This window comes from Oryctolagus cuniculus, chromosome 16 (genome assembly GCF_051225735.1).
Source record: "Oryctolagus cuniculus isolate XC-2025 breed Fujian yellow rabbit chromosome 16, ASM5122573v1, whole genome shotgun sequence".
NCBI classification, from domain to species: domain Eukaryota; kingdom Metazoa; phylum Chordata; class Mammalia; order Lagomorpha; family Leporidae; genus Oryctolagus; species Oryctolagus cuniculus.
This window is the reverse complement of record NC_142882.1, coordinates 1,167,501-1,192,072: the sequence shown is the minus strand read 5'-3', so window position 1 is coordinate 1,192,072 and position 24,572 is coordinate 1,167,501. Positions and strand designations below refer to the sequence as shown.

General features: G+C 74.1%; 3 protein-coding genes across 4 annotated transcripts in view; 2 read left to right on the top strand and 1 right to left on the bottom strand.

Moving 5' to 3' along the window:
- The first annotated feature begins 4,061 nt into the window (after positions 1 to 4,061).
- On the top strand, positions 4,062 to 16,279 carry LMNB2 (lamin B2). Of its 2 annotated transcripts, XM_070067722.2 has the most exons (12): positions 4,063 to 4,375; positions 9,672 to 9,808; positions 10,714 to 10,870; positions 10,943 to 11,068; positions 11,896 to 12,066; positions 12,747 to 12,872; positions 12,946 to 13,166; positions 13,461 to 13,728; positions 13,932 to 14,039; positions 14,122 to 14,241; positions 15,133 to 15,249; positions 15,590 to 16,279. In XM_070067722.2, exons 1-12 carry the CDS (start codon positions 4,103 to 4,105, stop codon positions 15,629 to 15,631), a joined length of 1,866 nt encoding a protein of 621 aa, XP_069923823.2. In that variant the 5' UTR covers positions 4,063 to 4,102; the 3' UTR covers positions 15,632 to 16,279. The 2 variants fall into 2 exon arrangements, with proteins under 2 accessions (XP_069923824.2, XP_069923823.2); XM_070067723.2 differs by lacking the exon at positions 14,122 to 14,241 and having other exon boundaries at positions 4,062 to 4,375.
- A 232-nt stretch (positions 16,280 to 16,511) lies between these two features.
- On the top strand, positions 16,512 to 17,546 carry TIMM13 (translocase of inner mitochondrial membrane 13). Its single transcript, XM_070067725.2, has 3 exons — positions 16,512 to 16,690; positions 16,775 to 16,843; positions 17,332 to 17,546. The coding sequence occupies exons 1-3, from the start codon at positions 16,571 to 16,573 to the stop codon at positions 17,428 to 17,430; spliced, it is 288 nt and encodes a 95-aa protein (XP_069923826.1). The 5' UTR covers positions 16,512 to 16,570; the 3' UTR covers positions 17,431 to 17,546.
- Positions 17,547 to 17,681: 135 nt separating this feature from the next.
- The window catches only part of TMPRSS9 (transmembrane serine protease 9), a 19,410-nt gene continuing 12,519 nt past the window's right edge, over positions 17,682 to 24,572 (bottom strand). The window contains 13 exon segments of the mRNA XM_089316292.1: positions 17,682 to 17,859; positions 17,936 to 18,072; positions 18,160 to 18,431; positions 18,643 to 18,817; positions 19,680 to 20,013; positions 20,187 to 20,323; positions 20,847 to 21,118; positions 21,201 to 21,372; positions 21,769 to 22,033; positions 22,111 to 22,131; positions 22,133 to 22,248; positions 22,596 to 22,870; positions 24,417 to 24,572. The exon segment at positions 24,417 to 24,572 is cut by the window's right edge and continues 16 nt beyond it. Coding sequence (XP_089172418.1) covers positions 17,698 to 17,859; positions 17,936 to 18,072; positions 18,160 to 18,431; positions 18,643 to 18,817; positions 19,680 to 20,013; positions 20,187 to 20,323; positions 20,847 to 21,118; positions 21,201 to 21,372; positions 21,769 to 22,033; positions 22,111 to 22,131; positions 22,133 to 22,248; positions 22,596 to 22,870; positions 24,417 to 24,572 — 2,494 coding nt within the window. The 3' untranslated portion in view covers positions 17,682 to 17,697.

Below are 24,572 nucleotides of genomic sequence, written 5' to 3'. Positions count from 1 at the left end.
CCCGTGGGGCGGCAGCTCCGGCCCCTGCAGGCCTCCGGGAGGGAACCCGCCGGTGGGGATCGCGGCCTCTGTCTCTCTATCTTTCAGACAAAAATGAACTCAGGAAGAATTAAAAAACCAATGCAGGGCCGGCTGTGGCACAGCGCCGGGTAGAGCCGCCGCCTGCAGGGCCGCATCCCACAGGGACGCCGGTTCGAGTCCCGGCCGCTCCACTTCCGGTCCAGCTCCCTGCTATGGCCTGGGAGAGCAGTGGACGATGGGCCAAGTGCTGGGGCCCTGCACCCGCATGGGAGACCCGGATGGAGCTCCTGGCTCCTGACTTCGGATCAGCCCAGCTCCAGCCGTTGTGGCCATCTGGGGAGTGACCCAGCGGATGGAAGACCTCTCTCTCTCTCTCTCTCTCTCTCTCTCTCTCTCTTTCTGCAGTTGCCTTTCGAATAAATAAATATTTAAAGAGATGCGGGAAGAGGAGGGGAGGGGGGAGGGGAGGAGAGGGGAGGGGAGGAGAGGAGAGGGGAGAGGAGGGGAGAGGAGGGGAGTGGAGGGGAGTGGAGGGGAGGGGGGAGGAGAGGGGAGAGGAGGGGAGGGGAGGGGAGGGGAGGGGAGGGGAGGGTCTTGGTGGGGCTCTGGGTCCTGGTCCCCGCAGGATGTGACCATGCGTGCAGGCAGGAGCTTCCCCGAGCCCTGGGTGGTTTTGTTTTTGTTTTTGTTTTTGCATGAGAGGGAGACAGACAGACAGACGCACACGCACACAGAGGTCTCCCATCCGCTGGTCCCCTCCCCAAATGCCTGCAGCGGCCGGGGCTGGGCCAGGCGCTCCATCCGGGCCTCCCAGGCGGGTGCAGGGGCCTAACACTTGGCCCGTCCTCCACTGCTCTCCCAGGCCACAGCAGGGAGCTGGACCGGAAGTGGGGCAGCCGGCGCTGGACCTGCTCCCCCCCCCAGAGCCGACCCCTCGGTGGGTTTCTGCATGGGGGGGGCTCCGCCCCCGCCCCCGGAGGCCGGCGCGCAGGGCACAGCTGGAAGCCGGCATCCTTGGTGCTGAGGGCCAAGTGACCGGCACAGGCACATACACCCCCCCCCAGGCGGCCACTGCCAGCTGTGAGGGCCGGAACCCCCCGCGTTCTGTGACGTCCACAGCGCAAGGGCCATGCGGCTCCCGGTGGCGCCCAGCAGGGCAGGGGCTCTGGCTGGGTCACTCCCCAAAGTCTGCAGCCCCTGGGGCGGGCCGGGCTGCAGCGCGGCGCCCGGAGCCTCGCCTGAGTCTCTCACGGGGCCCAGGCGCTGCAGCTGTCACCCAGTGTCCCCAGTAGCGGGGCTGGAAGCCGGCGCAGCGCTGGGGCGGGGACCCAGGCCCGGCAGTAGGGGGTGCGGGGTCTCAGCTGCTGGACCGAGCAGGGTCCCTTCCGGTAGGATCCACTTCTGTGTCGTGTGCGCGCGTGCATGTATGTGTGCATGCGTGCGTGTGCATGTGCGCGCGCGCGCCCACGTGTCTTCTTTCTCCCCGCCGGCTGCACCAGGCCCGCTCCTGGGTGCTGGGTCACCACTCGCTCGCTCTCGCCCCTGGCTCGCTTCCCAGTCTCGGATCCAGGACCGGCCTCCCGGCTGTGGCATCCGGGCCAAGCGACGGCCGTTAAATCCGGCGCCGAAATCCACCCCGGGGCGCAGGTGGCGGCCCCGGGGGGCGGGAGGGACCCGCAGGGGCTGGGCAGTCCCCAAGACCCCTCCCCCCACAAGGCCGCCAGCAGGTGGCCCCCTGGGGTCGCGCGCACGCCCCTGCTGCGGCGGGGGGGGAGCCCCGGGAGTGGCCCCTCGCCCCGCGCCTCAGTTTGCCGTCCTGGGAGTGGACGGGCCAGCTCCTCAGGTGCCCCCGCCCCGGGGCCTGGGAGGGGGCAGTGCCCGCTCAGCGCAGAAGTTTGAAAGTCGCCCGGGCGCCTCCCAACGCGCGCGCGGGGCGGAGGGCGCGGCCCCGGCCCCACCCACGGAAGCGCGGGGCGTTCTGGGACTTGCAGTCCGCCTCGGCCGGACCCTGGGATGGGAGGGTCCTCGGGGGCGGCCCCGGGCACGCTGACCCCGCCTGGGCGGGCGGCAGCTTCGAGCGCGCCATCGCGGCCAGGGGGGCGCATGGGGGGCGCATGGGGCGCGCGGGGGCGCCAGGCCGAGGTCAGCGGGGCTGCGATGGGCAGGGGGGTGTTGGCCAGCCGCCGGCCGCGCCTCGGGCGGTATTTCAGGCCTCACTGAAGCCCTTTCTACCAGCCGTCTTTGTATACTTGAAATGATTTTGAAATGATTTTTTTTTTTAATTTGGACAGGCAGAGTGGACAGTGAGTGAGAGAGAGAGAGACAGAGAGAAAGGTCTTCCTTTGCCGTTGGTTCACCCTCCAATGGCCACCGCGGCCGGTGCACCGCGCTGATCCGAAGGCAGGAGCCAGGTGCTTCTCCTGGTCTCCCATGGGGTGCAGGGCCCAAGCACCTGGGCCATCCTCCACTGCACTCCCGGGACAGCAGAGAGCTGGCCTGGAAGAGGGGCAGCCGGGACAGAATCCGGTGCCCTGACCAGGACTAGAACCCGGTGTGCCGGCGCCGCTAGGCGGAGGATTAGCCTATTGAGCCACGGCGCCGGCCTATTTGAAATGATTTATGTGAAAGACAGCCAGAGCCAGGCACCTCTCACCTGCTGGTCTCTCCCCCACAGCCCGCACAGCCCAGGCAGAGGCAGAGCCGGGAGCTCCGCGGGGCCATCCCTGCCGCCCCCAGGTGCGCCCGCGGGTGACTCGGGTGGGGGCGGGGCACCTGTATCTGCAGGGGTGCGGGAAACAGTAACCCTAAGGCTTCCTTAGACACAAGGTAGCTTTGGGAAGGCCACGTGGCCACAGAGGGCACAGCCGGCACCAGGGGGAGACCCACCCGCACCCTGCAAGGCTGGCCGGGCAGTCGGACCCTCAGCCAGCGGCTTGGGGCACCTGGGGGTCTGGGGCACCTGTTGGGCCTGGGGCGCCGGCGGGGGGGCTGTCTGCACGGCTTCCCCGGGGTGGGGCTGGGGGGGGTGCAGTGCCCAGGGTACTGGCTTCTAACTGGGGGCGATTTTGCTGCCAGCTATGGTTGTCACGTCTGGGGGTGCTCCTGCTTCGGGGTGGGTGGGGCCAGGGGCGCCCAGGTTGGCCCCGCCCCCCCCCCCCCGCTGGTGGCGCCCAGTTGTGTCGCTCTGCCCGGTTGAATGCCATTTTCAGGAGCCCATTGCTGGGGGCTCAGCCGTGGACCAGGGCAAACCAGAGCGGGGGTCAGGTTTCCCCAAAACCGGAGCCTCCGGCGCCGTCTCCTGGCAGACACGTCTGGTGCCTTGGTGACAATGACAGACACCCCCCCTCTTTCTTCCAGGATTCACTCAGAGACAGAAATCTTCCAGCCACCGGTTCACTCCCTCAATGACCACAAAGGCCAGGGCACCTTCTGCCACCCAGAACGTTAAAAAAAAAATAATTTAAAAATTAAGGCTGGAATTGTGGCACAGCTGGTGAAGCCGCCGCCTGCAGTGCCGGCACCGGTTCGAGTCCCGGCTGCTCCACTTCCGGTCCGGCTCCCTGCTATGTCCTGGGGAAGCAGTGGACGATGGCCCAAGTGCTTGGGCCCCTGCACCTGCGTGGGAGACCCGGATGGAGCTCCTGGCTCCTGGCCGTTGCAACCATCTGGGGAGTGCACCTGCAGGTAGAAGGTTGATATCTCTCCGTAACTCTGACTTCCAAATAAATAAATACTTAAAAAGAATTAAAAATTAAATGACCCTCGCAGCACCCCTGCGAGGTGTTCCGTGAAGTGGACACACAGGGCCGCTGCCGCCCCAGGGCCCCCCCACGGCCTAGCCCTGCTGCTCGGAGTTCAGCTGTTGCAGCTCCCGCGGGCGGTGCCCGCCTCTCTGCGTCCAGCCCGTTTCGCTTGGCATGAAGTCCCGCACGTCCACCCCAGGAGCCAGCGCCCAGCCCGGGCGCGGGTCCAGGGCCGGCTGCAGACTACAAGTCCCGACACGCCCCGCGGTCGGACCACAACTCCCGGCGCTCCCCGCGGCGGGCGGGCGGCGGCGCCATCTTGCGCGGCGGCGGATTGAATGAGCGCGCCGAGCCCGGGCCGCCGCCGCCGCCGCCGCCGGGAGCCGCGCAGGCCGCCAGCCGCCGCCATGGCCACGCCGCTGCCCGGCCGCGCGGGCGGGCCCGCCACGCCGCTGTCGCCCACGCGCCTGTCGCGGCTGCAGGAGAAGGAGGAGCTGCGGGAGCTGAACGACCGCCTGGCGCACTACATCGACCGCGTCCGCGCGCTCGAGCTGGAGAACGACCGGCTGCTGCTCAAGATCTCCGAGAAGGAGGAGGTGACCACGCGCGAGGTACGCGGGCCGCGCGGGGCGGGGCGGGGGCCCGGAGGCCCGGGCGCGCGGGGCGAGGCGGGGGGCCCGGAGGCCCGGGGCGCGCGGGGCGGCCCCGCCCCCCGGGCGTCCGCGACGCAGGTGCAGACCCGGGCCCGCCCCATTGGCTGGAGTAGGTCTCGGGGGACCCCGGGTGGGGCGCCGTCTTCTGGGGGTCCCGGGGGTGGGGTGCAGGCTGAGCTGGCCCCGCCCCCCGGGCGGCCCCGACGCAGGTGCAGACCCGGGCCCGCCCCATTGGCTGGAGTAGGTCTCGGGGGACCCCGGGTGGGGCGCCGTCCTCTGGGGGTCCCGGGGGTGGGGTGCAGGCTGGGCTAGCCCCACCCCCGGGTGTCGGGGGGGGGCTCTCAGTGACCCCATCCAGGGTGCAGACCCGGGTCCGCCCCGTTGGCTGGAGTAGGTCTCGGGGGACCCCGGGTCGGGCACCGTCTTCTGGGGGTCCCGGGGGTGGGGTGCAGGCTGAGCTGGCCCCGCCCCCCGGGCGGCCCCGACGCAGGTGCAGACCCGGGCCCGCCCCGTTGGCTGGAGTAGGTCTCGAGGGACCCCGGGTGGGGCGCCGTCCTCTGGGGGTCCCGGGGGTGGGGTGCAGGCTGAGCTGGCCCCGCCCCCCGGGCGGCCCCGACGCAGGTGCAGACCCGGGCCCGCCCCATTGGCTGGAGTAGGTCTCGGGGGACCCCGGGTGGGGCGCCGTCCTCTGGGGGTCCCGGGGGTGGGGTGCAGGCTGGGCTAGCCCCACCCCCGGGTGTCGGGGGGGGCTCTCAGTGACCCCATCCAGGGTGCAGACCCGGGTCCGCCCCGTTGGCTGGAGTAGGTCTCGGGGGACCCCGGGTCGGGCACCGTCTTCTGGGGGTCCCGGGGGTGGGGTGCAGGCTGGGATGGGCCCGCCCCCCGGGCGTCCCCGACGCAGGTGCAGACCTGGGCCCGCCCCGTTGGCTGGAGTAGGTCTCGGGGGACCCCGGGTGGGGCGCCATCCTCTGGGGGTTCCGAGGGTGGGGTGCAGGCTGGGCTGGCCCCGCCCCCCGGGCGTCCGGGGGCTCTCGGTGACCCCGATCCAGGGTGCAGACCCGGGCCCGCCCCGTCTGCTGGGGGTGGGGGGTTCCTCCAGCGAGGGCCGTTCTCTGGGTCGGGGGCTGTCCGCTGGGGGTCCCCGGTTTGCAGAACTGCAGGGGGAGGTGTAGACTGAGCAGGCGCTGCCCCCCTTGTAGACGTGGGGGTGTGTGGACCCCACGAGCCCCCTCTCGGGCCCCTGAGCAGGGGGTGGGCACCAGAGCGGCCTCTGGAGAACTGGGGGGCTCGGGGTGCCCCCCAGGAATGTGGGAGTCTTGGCCCCCACTTGCAGAGGGCCTGGGGGCTCCTTGCGGGAGGGGGAGGCTGGGCAGGACCCCTCCCAGAAAGCCCGGGCCTGGGCCCCCTTGAGTGAGAGCTGCAGGGGCACAGGAACCGGGACTCCCTGAGGGGTGCAGACTGGGGTGTCCAGCCCATCAAGGAGTTGGGAAACTTGGGGGCCCCCTTGCCAAAGGGGCGCAAGCCAGTGTAGACCCCCTGGAGGTGGGGGCGAGTCGGGGGTTCGCGTAGGTGCGGGGGCTCAGGCTCTCCGAGGGGTCCGGGGGGTCACGTGTGGTCAGGGGACATCGGGGCGCGGTGAGTCCTGGGTGCTGGGGCAGGGCTGGGCGGCCCCGCCCCCAGGGCTGCAGGGAAGACTGGGCAGTAGGGGGGCTCTGGGGGGCCCAGGCACCCACTTCTGCCTCCCGGGGAATGAGGGTGGGGTCTGACCTGGGGGAGCCCTGGCCAGCCCACCGCTTCTCCCCCTCCCCCACACCCAGCCTGAGGGGGTAGGGGGCTCAGACACCTGCACTCCCGGGGCTGCGGGCCCCAGGGCAGAGCCGCTCCCCGGGGACCAACCTCGCGCCCCGGCCTCTGAGATGGGCGCAGGGTGGGCGCCCGAGCCCTGCAGGCCTCACCAGGGGCGCTGTGCGGGCCAGGCGAGGGCGCGTGGGCAGCGTGGTTGGCGCGGGGCCCTGCGGTGTGTCCGCCAGCTGTGCAGCAGGGCAGGGCCGTCCCGGGGCCACCTGCCTCGGCCACTCGTGCCGGCAGGCGGGGGCACGGGGTGTGAGCAGGCGACACTGGTCCTCCCGCCAGAGGGCTGGACAGCTGCTCCCCGCTGGGCCCCGGCCAGGCTGGACGGCCGCCTGCAGCGGGCACAGGGAGGGGGGGCCAGACAACAGGTGACGAGCAGGTGACGAGCGCCCCCCCCCCGTGAGCCCCCAGTGCGGGAGGGGCAGTCACAGGGCTGTGGAGGGGGAGGGGCCGGGTCCAGGGGCGTGGGGAGGGCCTGGGGGGGGCTGTGCACACCCGAGCCCCCCTAGTCACACAGCGGGCCAGTGCCGTGGTCCCTCCGCTGTGGGGAGGCCACTTCTGGCCAGGTGGGCGTGGCTGGAGGGCGTCCCTGGGTGCTGGGTGCTGGGTGCTGGGTGGGGCAGGGGGAGGAGACCTGACGCCGTGTCCCGCAAGCCCTGCTGGGTTACACCTGCTGTAGCCCGTGACCCCTGCGGCTGTGGGACCCCCAGGGAAGGGCCGGCTCCCGTTAGCGTCTCCCCGTCCCGACAGGCGCCCCACGGGTGCAGGGGTGCCACAGGCGGGCGTAGCACCATGCCCTGGGAGGCAGAGCCACAGCGCCTGCCAAGTGTGGGGCAGCGGGGCCGCGCACCTGTCCCCGCCCAGCCTCCGCACCTGTCCCCACGGAGCCCGTGCACCTGTCCCCACAGAGCCCCTGCCCCTGTCCCCATGGAGCCCGTGCCCCTGTCCCCATGGAGCCCATGAACCTGTCCCCGCCCAGCCCCCGCACCTGTCCCCATGGAGCCCGTGCCCCTGTCCCCCGGAGTCCCTGTCCCCGAAGTCCCTGTCCCCCGGAGTCCCTGTCCCCTGTCCCCCGGAGTCCCTGTCCCCCGGAGTCCCTGTCCCCGAAGTCCCTGTCCCCTGTCCCCCTGTCCCCCGGAGTCCCTGTCCCCTGTCCCCCGAAGTCCCTGTCCCCTGGAGTCCCTGTCCCCTGTCCCCCGGAGTCCCTGTCCCCTGTCCCCCGGAGTCCCTGTCCCCGAAGTCCCTGTCCCCCGGAGTCCCTGTCCCCTGTCCCCCGGAGTCCCTGTCCCCTGTCCCCCGGAGTCCCTGTCCCCTGTCCCCCTGTCCCCTGTCTCTGTCCCCTGTCCCCCGGAGTCCCTGTCCCCCGGAGTCCCTGTCCCCGAAGTCCCTGTCCCCTGGAGTCCCTGTCCCCTGTCCCCCGGAGTCCCTGTCCCCTGGAGTCCCTGTCCCTGCCCCTGGAGTCCCCCATCCTGGCCGTGTCCCCCGTGGAGCTGGGGGCCTCTGTGTCTCTCCCGGGCCTGACGTCCTCAGGCCCCCCACACGCAGTGAGCATCAGAGCCCACCCTGTTTCTGGCTGCATAGTGCTCCAGTGTGGGCGGACGCTGGCTGGGGTCTTGGCGCCGCAGGCCGCCGCCGTGCACATGGCGGGCGGGAGTCCGGGCAGGTGGCTCCGAGCGTCCCTGTGTGTCTCTGCGGAGGGTCTGGCGGCTGTGACGTGGCCGCCGCGGTTTGGGCCCACGTATCTCAGACGCTGAGCCTCACACAGCCCGGGGCACGCGAAGGGGCGTTCGGCCGGCAGCTCCGAGTCGTGGTGCCTGCTGACCGTGTGGCCCGGAGGGACCCGGGACGCTGCGTGGACATCCGGGGGCCCCCAGAGGCCCTCGTTAGGGGCAGGCCAGGAGGCCGCGGCTGTGAGGCTGGCTGGGCCTTGACCGTGCCGTCCTAGCAGGCGCTCGGCGAGCTCTCCTTCTCGTGCCCCCTCCCCCTGCCTGCCTTGGAGACCCCAGCCTGCCTGCCCCTCGCCGGCTGTGCCCGCCCCTCGCCGCCTGTGCCCGCCCCTCGCCGCCTGTGCCCGCCCCTCGCCGCCTGTGCCCGCCCCTCGCCGGCTGTGCCCGCCCCTCCCGGCTGTGCCCGCCCCTCGCCGCCTGTGCCCGCCCCTCGCCGGCTGTGCCCGCCCCTCCCGGCTGTGCCCGCCCCTCGCTGCCTGTGCCCGCCCCTCGCCGGCTGTGCCCGCGCTCCCGTCAGGACACGAGGGCCGGAGCTTTTCTCAGCTCTGGTCCTGCTGCGGGGGGCGCCCAGATGGGCTCTGCCCATGTGTGTGCACACGTGTGCACTTGTGTGTGCAGTGTGCATGCGTGTGCGCATGTGTGTGCAGTGTGTATTGTGTGCATACATGTGTGTACATGCGGGGGTGCCTTGTTCAGTGTGTGCAGTCTGTGCGCATTGTGTGCACGTGTGTGTGCAGTGTGTAGTGTGTGCATAGGCAGGCTGGGGGCCTGGGCTGCAGCCTGCAGGAGGAGCCTTTTCCGTCCAGGCTTTGGGGAGTGCCCAGGGGGTCCCCACAGCCCAAGGGGGGTCCCCACAGCCCAAGGGGGGTCCCCACAGCCCAGGAGGGTCCCCACAGCCCAGGGGGTTCCCCACAGGCCCAGGGGGTCCCCACAGGCCCAGGAGGGTCCCCATAGCCCAGGGGGGTCCCCACAGTCCAGGGGGGTCCCTACAGCCCAGGGGGTCCCCACAGACCTAGGGGGGTCCCCACAGCCCAGGGGGTCCCCACAGCCCAGGGGGGTCCCCATAGCCCAGGGGGTCCCCACAGGCCCAGGGGGTTCCCCACAGCCCGGGGGTCCCCACAGGCCTGGGGGGTCCCCACAGCCCAGGAGGGTCCCCACAGCCCAGGGGGTCCCTACAGCCCAGGAGGGTCCCCACAGCCCAGGGGGTCCCCACAGGCCTAGGGGGGGTCCCCACAGCCCAGGAGCGGGCCGGGTAAGCACTCCGGGAGTGGGAGGACACGGGTGGTTGTCACAGTGGGGGTGGGTGGAGGGCGGGGACGGATCTGGCCCCCGTGTCCGTGCCTGCCGGGTTTGGTTTCGGAGCCTGGGGGTGAAGGGCGCGCGTGGTGATGGCGCACTGTGCCGTCGCGGCAGGGGCCGCCCGGGGAGCTGGCCACGGCCTGGCGGGTGGCTCCGGGCAGACCCAGGGTGCTGGCCGGCGTGTAGGGCTTTGGGGAGCAGCTTCTGGGGCGAGTGGATTCGCCCCGCACCTGCCCTTCCCGCCTCCTTGCAGGGCCGCTGTGGCCTGTCGCGCGGTGCGGGGGCTCGCAGACCCTACTGTCGGCTCGTGCGTGTCGGCCCGGGGAGGGGAATGGCCCCCGCGCCGGCCGCGGCCCCACCTCGCCGTGTCTTCCCAGGTGAGCGGCATCAAGGCGCTGTATGAGGCGGAGCTGGCCGACGCCCGCCGCGTCCTGGACGAGACGGCCCGAGAGCGCGCCCGGCTGCAGATCGAGGCCGGGAAGCTGCAAGCCGAGCTGGAGGAGGCGGGCAAGAGGTGGGCGGGGCCTGCTGGGGGCGGGGCCTGCTGTGGGGGGCGGGGCCCGGGGACGGACGCGCGAGGTCCCGCACGGAGACCTGCGGGGTCTGGGCTGCCCCGCTCGGGCCGCGCCCCGTCCCCAGCGTCCTGTGTGCCACGAGCTGTCCCACCCCTGCGCTCAGCCGCAGCCTTGTCCCCGGGCGACAGCTGCGTCGTGGACTCAGCCCTGGGCCTGGGCCTCGCTGGCCGCCCACCTGCGGACGCTCGCCCGGGCCTCAAACCGGCGGCCCGTCCTGTTCAGAGCAGGGAAGGCCGGCGTCTCCCAGCCCCGCCTGCTGCTGCCCAGAGCCACACCCCTCCATCCAGGCAGCTCGGCCGTGGAGGGGCCTGTGGGTGCCACTGCCCCTGCTGGCCTTCCTGACGGAGCGTGCCCCGGCCAGCTGGGCCCACCCTTGGCCTTCGGGTGAGAGGGTCAGGCCCACAGCACCCTGTGTTTGGGCTCTTGGCGCCATGGCCCGGGGACTCCGGTGGCCCCGGCCTCCCAGCCAATGTACCCTCTTTTTTTTTTTTTTTTTTTTTAAGGATTTATTTATTAGAAGGGCAGAGTTATCCAGAGAGAAAGAGGGAGGGAGGGAGGGAGGGAGGGAGAGGTCTTCCATCCGCTGGGTCACTCCCTAGATGGCCACAACGTCTGGAGCTGTGCTGATCCAAAGCCAGGAGCCAGGCGCTCCATCCGGGTCTCCCACGCGGGTGCAGGGGCCAGCACCTGGGCCATTGTCCACTGCTCTCCCAGGCCACAGCAGGGAGCTGGACCGGAAGTGGAGCAGCCGGGACTCGAACCGGCGCCCGCGTGGGATGCGGGCCCTGCGGGTGGGGCCTCCCCCGCTGCGCAGCGCCGGCCCTAACGCCCCTGTGCATTCCAGTGCCAAGAAGCGGGAGGGCGAGCTCAGCGTGGCCCAGGCGCGCGTGAAGGACCTGGAGGCGCTTGTCCACCGCAGCGAGGCCGAGCTGGCCGCCGCCCTCAGCGACAAGGGCGGCCTGGAGAGCGCCGCGGCCGAGCTGCGGGCCCAGCTGGCCAAGGTAGGCCCCGGGCGGCCCGCAGGCGCGGGCGGGGCGGCGCGGGGCGGCCCCTGAGCCGGCCGTGTCCCGCAGGCCGAGGACGGCCACGCCGTGGCCAAGCAGCAGCTGGAGAAGGAGACGCTGATGCGCGTGGACCTGGAGAACCGCTGCCAGAGCCTGCAGGAGGAGCTGGACTTCCGCAAGAGCGTGTTCGAGGAGGTGCGCGCGCGGGCGGTGGGGGCATCGGCGCGGGAGGCCCCGCCCACCGGGCAGGCCCCGCCCCTTGTGCTGTGTTCCAAGGTGCGGTGGGGGCGGGGCGCGGCCGTGGGCTCCGGAGGCCCCGCCCACCGGGCCCGCCCCTTGTGCTGTCACAGCCGAGTGGAACCTGGGCCGCGCGCACTGCCCCGCTCTCCGCCCGCGGAGCCGCTGGCCGCCCAGCCATGCAGCTGAGGGGCGGGGCCCAGGCCGGGCCTCGTCCAGGCCCCAGGCCGGCAGGAGCCCGGGAGGAGGCCCCGGGGGCAGCCGCGAGGGGCCTGGAGCCCCGGAGGGAGTCTCCGCGGGGAGCCGGGAGGAGCAGACCCGCAGGGGCGCGCAGGGCGGGCCCCCAGGAGCCGTCCCCGAGGGGCGCCTGCAGGTGCCCTTGTGGGGAGCCGCCGCGGGGCGCCGCGAGGGGCGCCGGGAAGGTGGGTGTGCGTGCGGCTCGCTGGAGACCTCCCTGTTGGCGGGCCGATCGGCTGGTTAGCTGGTTCATTGACCCGGTGATGGCCGGTTGCGTGACTGGAGAGCAGCCCCGTCCGCGGGTGGCTCCCCAAGGCCCAGGGCAGGCAGAGGCCGGGAGCTCCTCAGGGCGTCCCAGGGGTGGCAGAGACCCGAGTCTGGGCGGCACTGAGCCCCCGGTGTGCGCTGGCCGGAGCTGCACTGGGGTGCGGGCGCCGGGGCCACGGGGCTTTGCGTCCGGCACCTGAGCCGTCTGGGCTGCTGCGCGCCGGGGGCCGGGCGTCGGCCCTTCCTCCGCGGCCTCCCTGGACCCGCCGCTCCGTCCGCAGGAGGTGCGGGAGACGCGGCGGCGGCACGAGCGCCAGCTGGTGGAGGTGGACAGCAGCCGGCAGCAGGAGTACGACTTCAAGATGGCGCAGGCGCTGGAGGAGCTGCGCAGCCAGCACGACGAGCAGGTGCGGCTGTACCGGCAGGAGCTGGAGCAGACCTACCAGGCCAAGGTGCGCGGGGGCGGGGCGGGGCGGGGCGGGGCGGGGCCTGGGTGGCGGGGGCGGGGCCTGGGCGGCAGGAGCTGGAGCAGGCCTACCAGGCCGAGGTGCGCAGGGGTGGGGCGGGGGCGGGGCCTGGGCGGCTGGAGCAGACCTACCAGGCCGAGGTGTGTGGGTGGGGCGGGGGCGGGGCCTGGGCTGGGTGGCAGGAGCAGGTCTACCAGGCCAAGGTGCACAGGGGCGGGGCGGGGGCGGGGCTTGGGTGGCAGGAGCAGGAGCAGGCCTACCAGGCCGAGGTGCGCGGGGGGGGGGGGTGGGGGCGGGGCCTGGGCTGCAGGAGCAGGAGCAGGCCTACCAGGCCAAGGTGCGCGGGGTGGGGGTGGGGGCGGGGCCTGGGCTGCAGGAGCAGGAGCAGGCCTACCAGGCCGAGGTGTGTGGGTGGGGCGGGGCGGGGCCTGGGCGGCAGGAGCTGGAGCAGGCCTACCAGGCCGAGGTGTGCGGGCTCGGGGCGGGGCCTGGGTGGGGCTTGTGAGGGGCAGGGCCTGGGCGGCTGGAGCAGACCTACCAGGCGAAGGTCCTCGGGGGCGGTGCTCGGGGCGGCTGTAATGGCAGGAGCTGGAGCCGACCTCCCAGGCCAAGGTGCCGCGGGGCCGGAGTGGTGCCCGCGCCCCAAACGCACCCCTGCCCCGCAGCTGGACAGCGCCAGGCTGAGCTCCGACCAGAAGGACAAGGCGGCCAGCGCGGCGCGCGAGGAGCTGCAGGAGGCGCGCATGCGGGTGGAGTCGCTCAGCTACCAGCTCTCGGGGCTGCAGAAGCAGGTGAGCGCGCGGCCCGTCCTGGGGGGCTTCCCGGGGCCCGGGTCCGCGCTCACCCGCCCCCGCCCCCGTGCAGGCCAGCGCGGCCGAGGACCGCATCCGGGAGCTGGAGGAGAGCGCGGCGGGCGAGCGGGACAAGTTCCGCAAGATGCTGGACGCCAAGGAGCAGGAGATGGCGGCCATGCGCGAGCTGGTGCAGCAGCAGCTGGCCGAGTTCCAGGAGCTGCTGGACGTGAAGCTGGCGCTGGACATGGAGATCAGCGCCTACCGCAAGCTGCTGGAGGGCGAGGAGGAGAGGTGGGCGGGGCGGAGAGGGGCGGGGCAGGAGGAGAGGTGGGCGGGGCGGAGAGGGCGGGGCTAGGAGAGGGGCGGGGCGGGGAAGAGGTGGGCGGGGCTAGGAGAGGGGCGGGGCCTTGTGGGCGGGGCAGGAGGAGAGGTGGGCGGGGCTAGGAGAGGGGCGGGGCCTTGTGGGTGGGGCGGGGTTAGGGTGGGGTGGGAGGAGAGGGATCACGCAGGAGAGGTGGGCGTGGGGAGGGGCGTGGCGAGCTGAGGGAGGGGCCGGGGCGCCTGCCAACACCTGCCCCCCCTCAGGCTGAAGCTGACCCCCAGCCCGTCCTCGCGCGCCACCATCTCGCGCGCGTCCGCGAGCAGCCCCGGCAGCAGCGTGTCCACGGCCGGGCGCGTGGGCCGCGGGAAGCGGCGGCGGCTGGAGGCGGAGGAGCTGGTGAGCAGCGGGCCGGGCGGCGGCGGCGGCGGCGGCTTCCGCCTGGCCCAGCAGGCCTCGGCCGCGGGCGCCGTGGGCATCGAGGACGTGGACCTGGAGGGCAGGTTCGTGCAGCTGAAGAACAGCTCGGACAAGGTGAGCGGGCGCGGGCTCCCGCACACCCCGCGCCTCCCGCCCCGCCCCGCCCCTCCCCGCTCATACCCCGAACCCGCCCCGCCCACTCCACCCCGCGCCGCCCCGCCCCGCCCCTCATCTCCCCGCTCATACCCCGAACCCGCCCCGCCCCGCGCCCCGCCCACTCCGCCCCGCGCCGCCCCGCTCACGCCCGCGCCCCCCAGGACCAGCCCCTGGGGAACTGGCGCATCAAGCGGCAGGTGCTGGAGGGCCCCGAGATCGCCTACAAGTTCACGCCCAAGTACGTGCTGCGCGCGGGCCAGACGGTCACGGTGAGTGCGGGCGGGCGTGCGGGGCGGGGGCCCACGGCCCGGCTGCGAGGCGCGTGGTGCGACGCGTGCTTGGTGCCCGCAGGTGTGGGCCGCCGGGGCGGGCGTGGCGCACAGCCCCCCGTCCACGCTGGTGTGGAAGAGCCAGAGCAGCTGGGGCGCGGGCGAGAGCGTGCGCACGGTGCTGCTGAACGCGGACGGAGAGGTGCGTGCGTGCGGGCCTGCGGCGGGGGGCGGGCGGCGGGGGGCGCGGGGGGCGTGGGCTGAGCGTGCGCACGGGGCTGCTGAACGCGGACGGAGAGGTGCGTGCGGGCCGGCGGCGGGGGGCGGGGGGCGCGGGGGGCGTGGGCTGAGCGTGCGCACGGTGCTGCTGAACGCGGACGGAGAGGTGCGTGCGGGCCGGCGGCGGGGGGCGGGGGGCGCGGGGGGCGTGGGCTGAGCGTGCGCACGGTGCTGCTGAACGCGGACGGAGAGGTGCATGCGGGCCGGCGGCGGGGGGCGGGGGGCGCGGGGGGCGTGGGCTGAGCGTGCGCACGGTGCTGCTGAACGCGGACGGAGAGGTGCATGCGGGCCTGCGGCGGGCGGCGGGGGGCGCGGGGGGCGCGGGCTGAGCGTGCGCACGGTGCTGCTGAACGCGGACGGAGAGGTGCGTGCGTGCGGGCCGGCGGCGGGGGGCGCGGGGGGCGCGGGGGGCGTGGGCTGAGCGTGCGCACGGGGCTGCTGAACGCGGACGGAGAGGTGCGTGCGGGCCGGCGGCGGGCGGCGGGGGGCGCGGGGGGTGCGGGCTGAGCGTGCGCACGGTGCTGCTGAACGCGGACGGAGAGGTGCGTGCGTGCGGGCCGGCGGCAGGCGGCGGGGGGCGCGGGGGGCGCGGGCTGAGCGTGCGCACGGTGCTGCTGAACGCGGACGGAGAGGTGCGTGCGGGCCTGCGGCGGGGGGCGGGGGGCGCGGGCTGAGCGTGCGCACGGGGCTGCTGAACGCGGACGGAGAGGTGCGTGCGTGCGGGCGGGCGGCGGGGCAGCTGGGGCTGGGGGCTGGGGGCCGGCGGCGGGGGGCGGGGCGGGGGGCGCGGGCTGAGCGCTGCCCCCGCCTGCAGGAGGTGGCCATGCGCACGGTGAAGCAGTCCGCCGCCGCCGTGCGGGAGAGCGGTGACGCGGACGAGGACGGGGACGAGCAGGCCGAGCTGGGCGAGGAGGACCTGTTCCACCAGCAGGTAGCGGGCGGGGCGTCCGCGTGGTCCTGGCTGCGGGCGGGGCGGGGGTGTCCCGCGTGGTCCGGGTCTGCGGGCGGGATGGGGGTGTCCCGCGTGGTCCTGGGCTGCGGTCGGGGCGGGGGTGTCCGGCGTGGTCCTGGGCTGTAGGCGGGGTGGGAGCTGTCCCGCATGGTCCTGGGCTGCGGGCAGGGTGGGGGCGGGGTGGGGGCGTCCCGCGTGGTCCGGGGCTGCTGGCGGGGTGGGGGGCGTCCCCGCGTGGTCCGGGGCTGCGGGCGGGGCCTTCCCCGGAGGGAGCGCCCCGAAGGCCGGGCCTGGGGCCTGACGCGCGCCCTCCCCGCAGGGAGACCCCCGCACCACGTCGAGAGGCTGCCGCGTGATGTGAGCGCCGCCCCGCCCGCGGCCCCCGAGGACTGTAGTTTTCTATCATTGGCTTTCCCCACACCGATACCATTTCCCGAGAATTCTTACAACTGCGGGCGCGGGCGGGGCGGGGCGGGGCGGGGCGGGTCCAGGGAGGCGCCAGCAGGGCCCCGCCTCGGCCGGGACCCCCGCCCGCACCCCTGCCCGCGAGCGCGGCGGGCGCCCAGGGACGCTGGCGCTGCGGGGGTCGCGGCCGGGAGCTCCCGCACGGCCCCGTCGGTGCGTGGCTCCTGTCCGTCAGCCGCGGCCCGGCCGCAGGAGCCTCCCACGCACAGACGCTATTTTTTTAATGGATATTTATTTTTTTACATGGGTCAGCCCCACCCCTCGGGCCGACCGCCCAGACCCCCGCCCGGGCCCCGCCCCCGCGCTGCCCCACGCGCCCCCGGGCCACGCACGCCTCGCGCGCAGGGAAGTTGTCTTCACCCCACGCCTTCCCGCGGTGGGGCGGGAACCCCGTGGCCCTGTGCGCGTGGGCTCGGGGGGTCGCGGCCCTGGGGGGGGTCCCGGTCACGCGCCCGGATGCATGCGGCCCCTCCCGCGGTTTGTAACGCATTTTACGACTGGAACCTTTTGTACAACAACACTCCAATAAACGTTTTGATTCTAACCGCGGCCGCTCGCTCCTTCTGTCGCCGGCCCTGGCCACCTCCCCTCGCCCTGGGCGTCCAGGCCGCTGTCGCCTGGGCCGGGCTTTGCCGCGTCACGTGACCTGGCTCCGCCGCGGGAGTGCGCAGGCGCGGCGGGACTCGGCGGAAGCGTGGCGCCTCGCGCATGCGCGGGCATTGTGGGAGTTGTAGTCCGCCGGCCGGCTCCGCTTCCCGTGGTGCCCCGCGCGGCGCGACTTCCGGCGCGGAGACGGGTCGGTGCGCGCGGCCACAGTCCGGCTGACTGCGGAGCCATGGAGGGCAGCTTCGGCTCGGACTTCGGGGGCTCGGGCGGCGGGAAGCTGGACCCGGGGCTCATCATGGAGCAGGTGAAGGTGCAGATCGCCGTGGCCAACGCGCAGGAGCTGCTGCAGGTGCGGGCCGGGGGCGGCGGCGCGGCGGAGGCGGAGGCGCCCGGGCTCGGGCGGCGCGGCTGAGGCCTGCGCGTGTCTCCGCAGAGAATGACGGACAAGTGCTTCCGGAAGTGCATCGGGAAGCCGGGGGGCTCCTTGGACAACTCGGAGCAGGTGAGTCCCGCGGGGGCGCGGGGAGGCTGTGTGCAGGGGCGCGGGGTCCCGGCGCCGGAGGGGAGCTGTGTGCGGGGCGGCGGGGGCGCGGGGTGTCCGTGTGCAGGGGCGCGGGGCGGCGGCGGGGGCGCGGGGTGTCCGTGTGCGGGGGCGCGGGGTCCCGACGCCGGCGGGGAGGTGTGTGCGGGGCGGCGGGGGCGCGGGGTGTCCGTGTGCAGGGGCGCGGGGCGGCGGGGGCGCGGGACGCCGGCGGGGAGGGGGCGCGGGGTCCCGGCGCCGGAGGGGAGGTGTGTGCGGGGCGGCGGGGGCGCGGGGCGGCGGAGGGGGCGCGGGGTGTCCGTGTGCAGGGACGCGGGACGCCGGCGGGGAGGGGGCGCGGAGTCCCGGCGCCGGCGGGGAGGCCTGTGCGGGGGCGCGGGGTCCCGGCGCCGGCGGGGAGGGCCGGGGCGCGCGCGTGTCCCCGGCTGAGCCGCGTGTCCCCGCCGCAGAAGTGCATCGCCATGTGCATGGACCGCTACATGGACGCCTGGAACACCGTGTCGCGCGCCTACACCTCGCGGCTGCAGCGGGAGCGCGCCAACCTGTGACCGAGCCGGACGCCGCAGGCCGGGCGTCGGGGCCGGGTCTGGACCTTGGTGGGGAGGGGGCGCTCGGGCCCCGCTCCGCTGTGACCCCGCGAGGGCGAATAAACGGCTGAGCCAGCGCGGGGACCCGCATTTCTCTCTGGGCGCGGGCGGGGGAGTGCGGTGCCCGCTGCGAGGCTGCCCCCCCGCCCCCCCCCCGGCCCCGCGCGGGACAAGGAGGCGCTGAGCCGTCGGGCTGCGGGCGGGAGCTGTTTATTGGCACAGGCAGGGTCACTCCTGGATGTTTTGCGCGATCCAGGCTCTCACCGCCGCCACCCGGGTGTAGACGCCGGGGAAGTGGGGCCGGCCGCAGCCGTACCCCCAGCTGGTGACCCCCGTTAGCACCCAGCGGCCGGAGGGCTCCCTGCAGGCCAGAGGACCCCCGGCGTCGCCCTGAGGGAGAGGAGGAGGAGGAGGGGGCTCAGCGGAGGCCGCGGGGAGGGCCCGGGACCCCCGGCCGCCCGCTCACCGAGCAGCTGTCGACGCCGCCCTGCGGGAAGCCGGCGCACAGCATACGGCTGCTGATCTGCACCGGGTAGAAGCGGCGGCAGGTCTGCTCGCTGAGCACGCGCACGGCCGCCTGCTGCAGGTGCCGCGCCATGGCGCCTGCGGGGAGACGCCTGCGGTGGGCCGGCCCCGCGCCAGGCCGCGCCGCGCCGCCCGGGCCCCACCGGCGCGCCGCCCCGCGCCTACCTCCCTCGCGCACCGAGCCCCAGCCGGTGATGACGCAGCGCGCGCCCCCGGGCGGCCGCGGCGCGGGCGCGGGCTCGGGCAGGCAGATGGGCCGCACCAGGCGGCTGCGGCGGACCGGCCCGGCCAGCTCCAGCAGCGCCGCGTCGTAGTCCAGCGTGTAGACGTTGTAGAAGGGGTGCTTGTAGATGCGCGCCACGCGCTCCAGCTGCCCCTCGGCGCCGCCCAGCCGCGGCGTGCCCAGGACGGCCACCCACTGCCGGGGGTCGGCGTAGCTGCGGGCGCGGGCACGGGCGTGGGTCTCGGCGGCGCGCCCGGGAGCGGTGGGGTCGGCCCCTACCGCTGGAGCGAGCTGACCCACCCAGGAGCACCCGGTCGCCGGGATCCCAGCTCTGACCCCGCCCCTTTCCGGTGGCCTTTGGGCGGGGGCGGGGAGGGTCCCGGTGCCCCCACGGGCTCGTCCGCTGTTGGGGCGGGCGGACTCACGTGTCGAAGCAGTGCGCGGCGGACAGCAGCCACCTGTCGGCCACCAGCACGGCCCCGCAGCGGTGCTCCCGGCGCCGGAGCAGCAGGCTCGCCTGCCACGGCCACTCGCCGCGCCCCGCCGCGCTGCCGCCCACGATCCGGGTCAGCGTGGCCGCCGCCGGGGCCAGGCCGCAGTCTGCGGGGGAGCCGGGCCGCGCGTGGGTGGGTGGGGCGGGCGACCCCGGGCCGGGCCCCTCCCCCGCATGGCACCGCGCAGGAGCCCCGGGGATGTAGAATGGAGATGCCCCCTCCCCGCGGGCCTGCTGGTCGGGCCCAGCAGCCTTGCACTCGGCTCAGCCCCCCCATGGGAGGGGGTTATGAAGGAGGGGCCGGAACTCCCCCACCTGGCCTCAGTAAGAGGCACGCCCCCCTCACGCGGGGTCAGACGGGGAAGCGAGACCATGAGGCCTCCGGGCCCCGCCCGGCCAGCAGCCCCCCTGCCCCTGCCCCGGGGCCTGGCTCCCTTGGGGTCCTCTCCTGCCGAAGCAGTGGTCCTGGGGGCTCACGGGGCCTGAGGGCCCACCTGACCCACGGCCCCCAGGCTCTGAGGCGCCCTGGTGAAAGGAGGCCTTCATGGAGCAGGACGGGGGCCACGGCCATCGGACCCGGACCCGGACCCCTGTCCACGGCCATCGGCCCCGGGCCCCGGACCCCTGTCCACGGGCAGGCCCGGCCAGGCAGGGGAGCCCAGGTGCCTGCCGCGGTACCCGGCGTGTCCCCCAGCGGGCAGCGCCCTCCCCGACACAGAACCCGGGAGTGGGGGCGGGGGGCACTGGCCCAGGGCCTTGTGTGGAGCCCCCTCCCCTACACAGAGCCCCAGGAGCTTCTAAGGTGGGCGGGGGGCAGGGCTGGCCGCCAGGGTCCCAGCAGTGGCCCCAACTTCACAGAGTCCAGGTACGGTCAGGGCGCTAGGGAGGGTCCGGGCCCAGCGCCTCCGGGACCCAGGGCCCGAGGGAGTGACGGCCGCGGCCGCCCCGCGCCTCCGCGTCCCACCGCACCTGGCAGCTGGGAGTGCGTGGCGGTCCCCGGCGTGGCGGGCTGCGGCGTTGGTGCCCTGGCCGCGGTGGTGGTGGTGGTGGGTGTGGGCGTGGCGGCCGCGGGGCTGGGAGGGCCAGCCGTGGTCCCCGGGGGAGGGCCGGTGGTGCTGGGCTGCCTGGTGGCCCCGGAGGGGGCGGAGGACATGGCCTCCAGGATCCAGCCCTTGAGCCTGGTGATGCGCGCGTACACGCCCGGCTTCCGCGCCTGCGCGCAGCCCACGCCCCAGCTCACGATGCCGGCCAGGTAGAACACGCCGGCCGCCTCCTCACAGGCCAGGGGGCCCCCCGAGTCGCCCTGAAACGCAGGATGCCTGGTCGCGCCCGCGCCCACGTCTCCCCCTGCGTGGTGGCTGCTGGGTGAGAAGCCCCCAGCCCCCGCACCCACCTCCTCGACCCTTGCACCCACACCTCCTGCATGGCTGCTGGGTGTGGGAGCCCCGCCCCCTGGCCGCCCCAGGCCCCGCCCACCTGGCAGGAGTCCACCTTGCCCTCCAGGAAGCCGGCGCACACCATGCGGTCAGTGAGGGAGAAGTTGTAGAGCGCGCTGCAGGTCCTCTGGTCCACGATGCCCACGGACGCCGTCTGCAGCGCGTCGGGCTTGCTGGCTGCGGGGCGGGGCGGGGCGGGGCAGGTGGCGAGCCCGGGGGTGCCTGGGGGCCGAGCTCCGCCCCTCCCATCCTGCGGAGCTTCGCCCCGCCCCCCGACCTCGGCCCCTCCCACCCCGCCGACCTCCGCCCCGCCCACCCCACCGACCTCCGCCCCTCCCATCCTGCCTAGCTCCGCCCCGCCCCCCCGAGCCCCGCCCCTCCCATCCCGCCGAGCTCCGCCCCCCAACCCCGGCCCATCCCACCTCGCCCCGACCTCCGCCCCGCCCCCCGAGCTCCGCCCCTCCCATCCCGCCTAGCTCCGACCTCGGCCCCTCCCATCCCGCTGAGCTCCGCCCCCCAACCCCGGCCCATCCCACCTCGCCCCGACCTCCGCCCCGCCCGCCCCGCTGAGCTCCGCTCCTCCCATCTCGCCTCGGCCCCACCCATCCCGCCGAGCCCCGCCCCCCCGACCTTGGCCCCCTCCCATCCCGCTGACCTCGGCCCCACCCCGCCGAGCTCCGCCCCCCAGCGCCCAGCTCACCGTTGCCCTCGCGCGTGTTCCCCCAGCCCGAGATGACGCACTTGCGGCCGGCGGGGAACTGCTGGATGGCCAGCGGCAGGCACACGGGCTGGATGTACTTGTTGAAGACCAGCGGCCTGGCCAGCTCCAGCACGGCCAGGTCGAAGTCCAGGAGGCGGGGGTCGTACTGGGGGTGCAGCAGCACGCGGCGCAGCCCCACCTTCACGGGGCTGCCGCCCACGCCCAGCAGGGACGCCGTGCCCAGGTGGGCGCCCACCTGCTCCACCCTGGTGCTGGGAGACAGGCGCCTCAGAGCGGCCCCGCCCGCGGCCCCCGCCCCGCCCCGCCCCCGCAGCAGGGGCGCTGGGGGCTCACTGGTTGAAGCAGTGGGCGGCGGTCAGCAGCCAGCGCTCGCCCACCACGGTGGCCCCGCAGAAGTGGCGCGAGCCCTCCTGGAGGCTGGCCTGCCAGGGCACCTCGCCGGGCGCCGCCCCCAGCCCGCCCACGATCCGCGTCGGCTTCTCCATGGCGGGCCTGGCCCCGCACCCTGCGGGGGGACAGGGGCAGGGGTCGGGACTCCGGGCCTGCTCAGGACAGGTGGACACCGGCCCCGGGGAGGGAAGCGGAATCCCAGACAACCGGGAAAAGCAGCAGAGGGAGGGGCCGGCGCTGCGGCCTAGCGGGCCAGGCCGCCACCCCACGTGGGCGCCGGTTCAAGCCCCAGCCGCTCCACTTCCCATCCGCTCCCTGCTGATGCACCTGGGAGAGCAGCACCTGGGCCCAGCCTGGTTGTGGCCATCTGGGGAGGGAGCCAGCGGGTGGAGGACCTCTCCCCTCCCCCTCCCCCCGCAGACATCCACAATCAATCACCGATCTCTCCCCCGGAGCGCGGGAGAAAGCCGGCACCAGGGCACCGAGCCCGCACAGAGAGGACATGCGGTACCTCGTGGCTTCGGCGTGCTGGCCGAGCCCGGAGGCGCAGGGCCGGGGGCCGGCGTGGGTCCCGCGGTGCCGCCGGGGCTGCTGGGAGCGGGAGCCGCCGTGGGCGTCCCGCCCATCACCTCCAGGATCCAGTGCCGCAGGCTGGTGACGCGCGCGTACACCCCGGGCCGCCGCGCCTCCGCGCAGCCGATGCCCCAGCTCACGATGCCGGCCAGGAAGAACCTGCCCGAGGGCTCCTGGCACACCAGCGGGCCCCCCGAGTCCCCCTGGGGGGCAGAGCCACACCTCAGAGGGGGCGGGGAGGGCCGGGGAGCCGGAGACCCCGAGCCGCCCGGGCACTCGCCTGGCACGAGTCCACTTTTCCCGTCCAGGTAGCCGGCGCACAGCATCCGGTCGGTGAGCGAGTGGCCGTAGAGGCCGGCGCACAGGGCCTGGTCCAGCAGCTCCACCGTGGCTTTCTGCAGCACCTCCGGCTTGACCACTGCCTCGGCCGGAGAGGGGAGTGGGGTGAGGGCGCTGGCGGCGCTGCAGCCGCCCGGAGCCGGGAAGCGCAAGGCCTCTCCCAGCCGCCAGCAAGCGGCACCAGGCGGGCAGCACATCAAGCCGGCTCACAGCTCGCCCTCCGCGCCCAGACCTGCCGCCCCTTGGGGCGCCCCTGCTCCCTGCTCATGGGCAGCCTGGCCCCTGTCCACCCGCGTGGGAGCCCCGGATGCAGCTCAGCGCATGGGAGAGTCTCAGGTCCGACACAGGGAGCCGGGACTGACGCGGGTCCCAGCCGACGCCCGCCCGCCCGCCCCGTGCCACCCCCGCCCGAGCGCGGGTGCTCACGGAAGTCCTCCCGCAGGTAGCCCCAGCCGGAGATGAGGCACTTCCTGCCGGGCGGGAAGACGTGGGCGGCGGCCGGCAGGCACACGGGCTGCACGTGGCGGCCGAAGCGCAGGGGCCCCGCGAGCTCCAGCAGCGCCGCGTCGAAGTCGGCCGTGTCGGGGTCGTAGCGCGGGTGCTTGACCACCCGCGCCACGCGGACGCGCAGCGTGCTGGCCTCCGAGCCGCTGAGGCGCGTGGAGCCCGCGTAGGCCACCCACTCGCCGGGCTCCTGGAACCTGCAGGGGGGAGGGCACCGCGGGCGTCAGTCATCGGGAGGAGGCGGGCCGACAGCGAGCAGGAGCGAGCCAGCGGCACCGTGCACCGCCCCGCGGCCGGGAGCCCCACCCAGTGCCCGCAGCCAGCTCCGCCCCCCAGTGCCCGCAGCCGGGAGCCCCACCCCCAGTGCCCGCAGCCAGCTCCGCCCCCCAGTGCCCACGGCCAGGAGCTCCGCCCCGCAGTGCCCGCGGCCAGGAGCCCCCCCCCAGTGCCCGTGGCCCGGAGCCCCATCCAGGGTCTCCACCCCCCCAGTGCCCGCGGCCGGGAGCCCCACCCCCAGTGCCCGCGGCCAGGAGCTCCGCCCCCCCAAGTGCCCAACCAGGAGCCCCCCCGGGCCTCCCACGCGGGTTCAGGGCCCCAAGCGCTGGGGCCGTCGTCAGCAGGGAGCCCGATGCGAAGTAGAGCGGCTGGGACCAGAACCAGCGCCCAGCAGGCGATGACCCAGCCCCAGACGTGAGACGCTACCAGGTCAGAGCCGGGGCGGCGGCTCAGCGCTGCTTGGACGCTCGCGACCCCACAGCCGAGCGCCTCGGGTCCAGGCCCGGCTCGGCTTCCGCCCGACTCCCTACCCACACACAGCAGTGCCGGCTCCGGACCTGGCCCCTGAACCCCCGTGGGAGCCCCCAGCTCCAGGCCTCTGGCGGGAACCACCGGGCGGGAGCTGTGTCTGACACTGTCCTCTCAGGTACATTAAATAATTATTTAAAAAGAGTATTTATTTCAAAGGCAGAGTTACAAAGAAGCAGAGAGAGAGGGAGGTCTTCATTGCTGGTTCTCCCCCCAGTCGGCCGCAACGGCCGGAGCTGCGCCTGTCAGGAGCCAGGAGCTCCATCCGGGTCTCCCACGCGGGCGCAGGGGCCTGAGCACTTGGGCCATCGTCCACTGCCTTCCCAGGAGAATCAGCGGGGAGCTGGATCAGAAGTGGAGCAGCCGGGACTCGAACCGGGGTCCCTACGGGATGCCGGCTCTGCAGGTGGTGGCTTTACCCGTTATGCCATAGCACCAGCCCCAAGTAATTTTTAAAGTTAATGAGTTTAAGAAGCCATCTGATCCGATTACTTGTAGTACGTGTGCTGTTGGATCGAGCGTTCTTAATTAAAAGAGAAGGGCCAGCGTCGTGGCTCATCGGGTAGAGCCGCCGCCTGCAGTGCCCGCATCCCACGTGGACGCCGGTTCGAGTCCCGGCTGCTCCACTTCCGGTCCAGCTCCCTGCTGTGGCCTGGGAGGGCAGTGGAGGATGGCCCGAGTGCTGGGGGCCCTGCTCCCGCGGGGGAGACCCGGATGGAGCTCCTGGCTCCCGGCTCCGGGCTCCGGATCGGCTCAGCTCCGGCTCTGGCCGTGTGAACCAGCAGATGGAAGACCTCACTCTCTTTCAAATACAGTAAAATAGATCTTAGAGAGAAGGAAGAGGAGACGAGCTGCGAGGGGCTCCCATTGAGGCGGGGGCGGGGGCACGCACTCGTTGAAGCAGTGGGCGGCAGGGGGGCGGGCGGGGCTCCCACTCACTCGTTGAAGCAGTGCGCGGCCGACAGCAGCCAGCGCGCGCCCAGCACGGCGGCGCCGCAGAAGTGCTCCTTGCCCTCGCGCAGGCTGGCCTGCCAGGGGAACTCCCCGGGCGCCGCCTGCACGCCGCCCACGATCCTGCCCGCCGAGCTCCGCGCG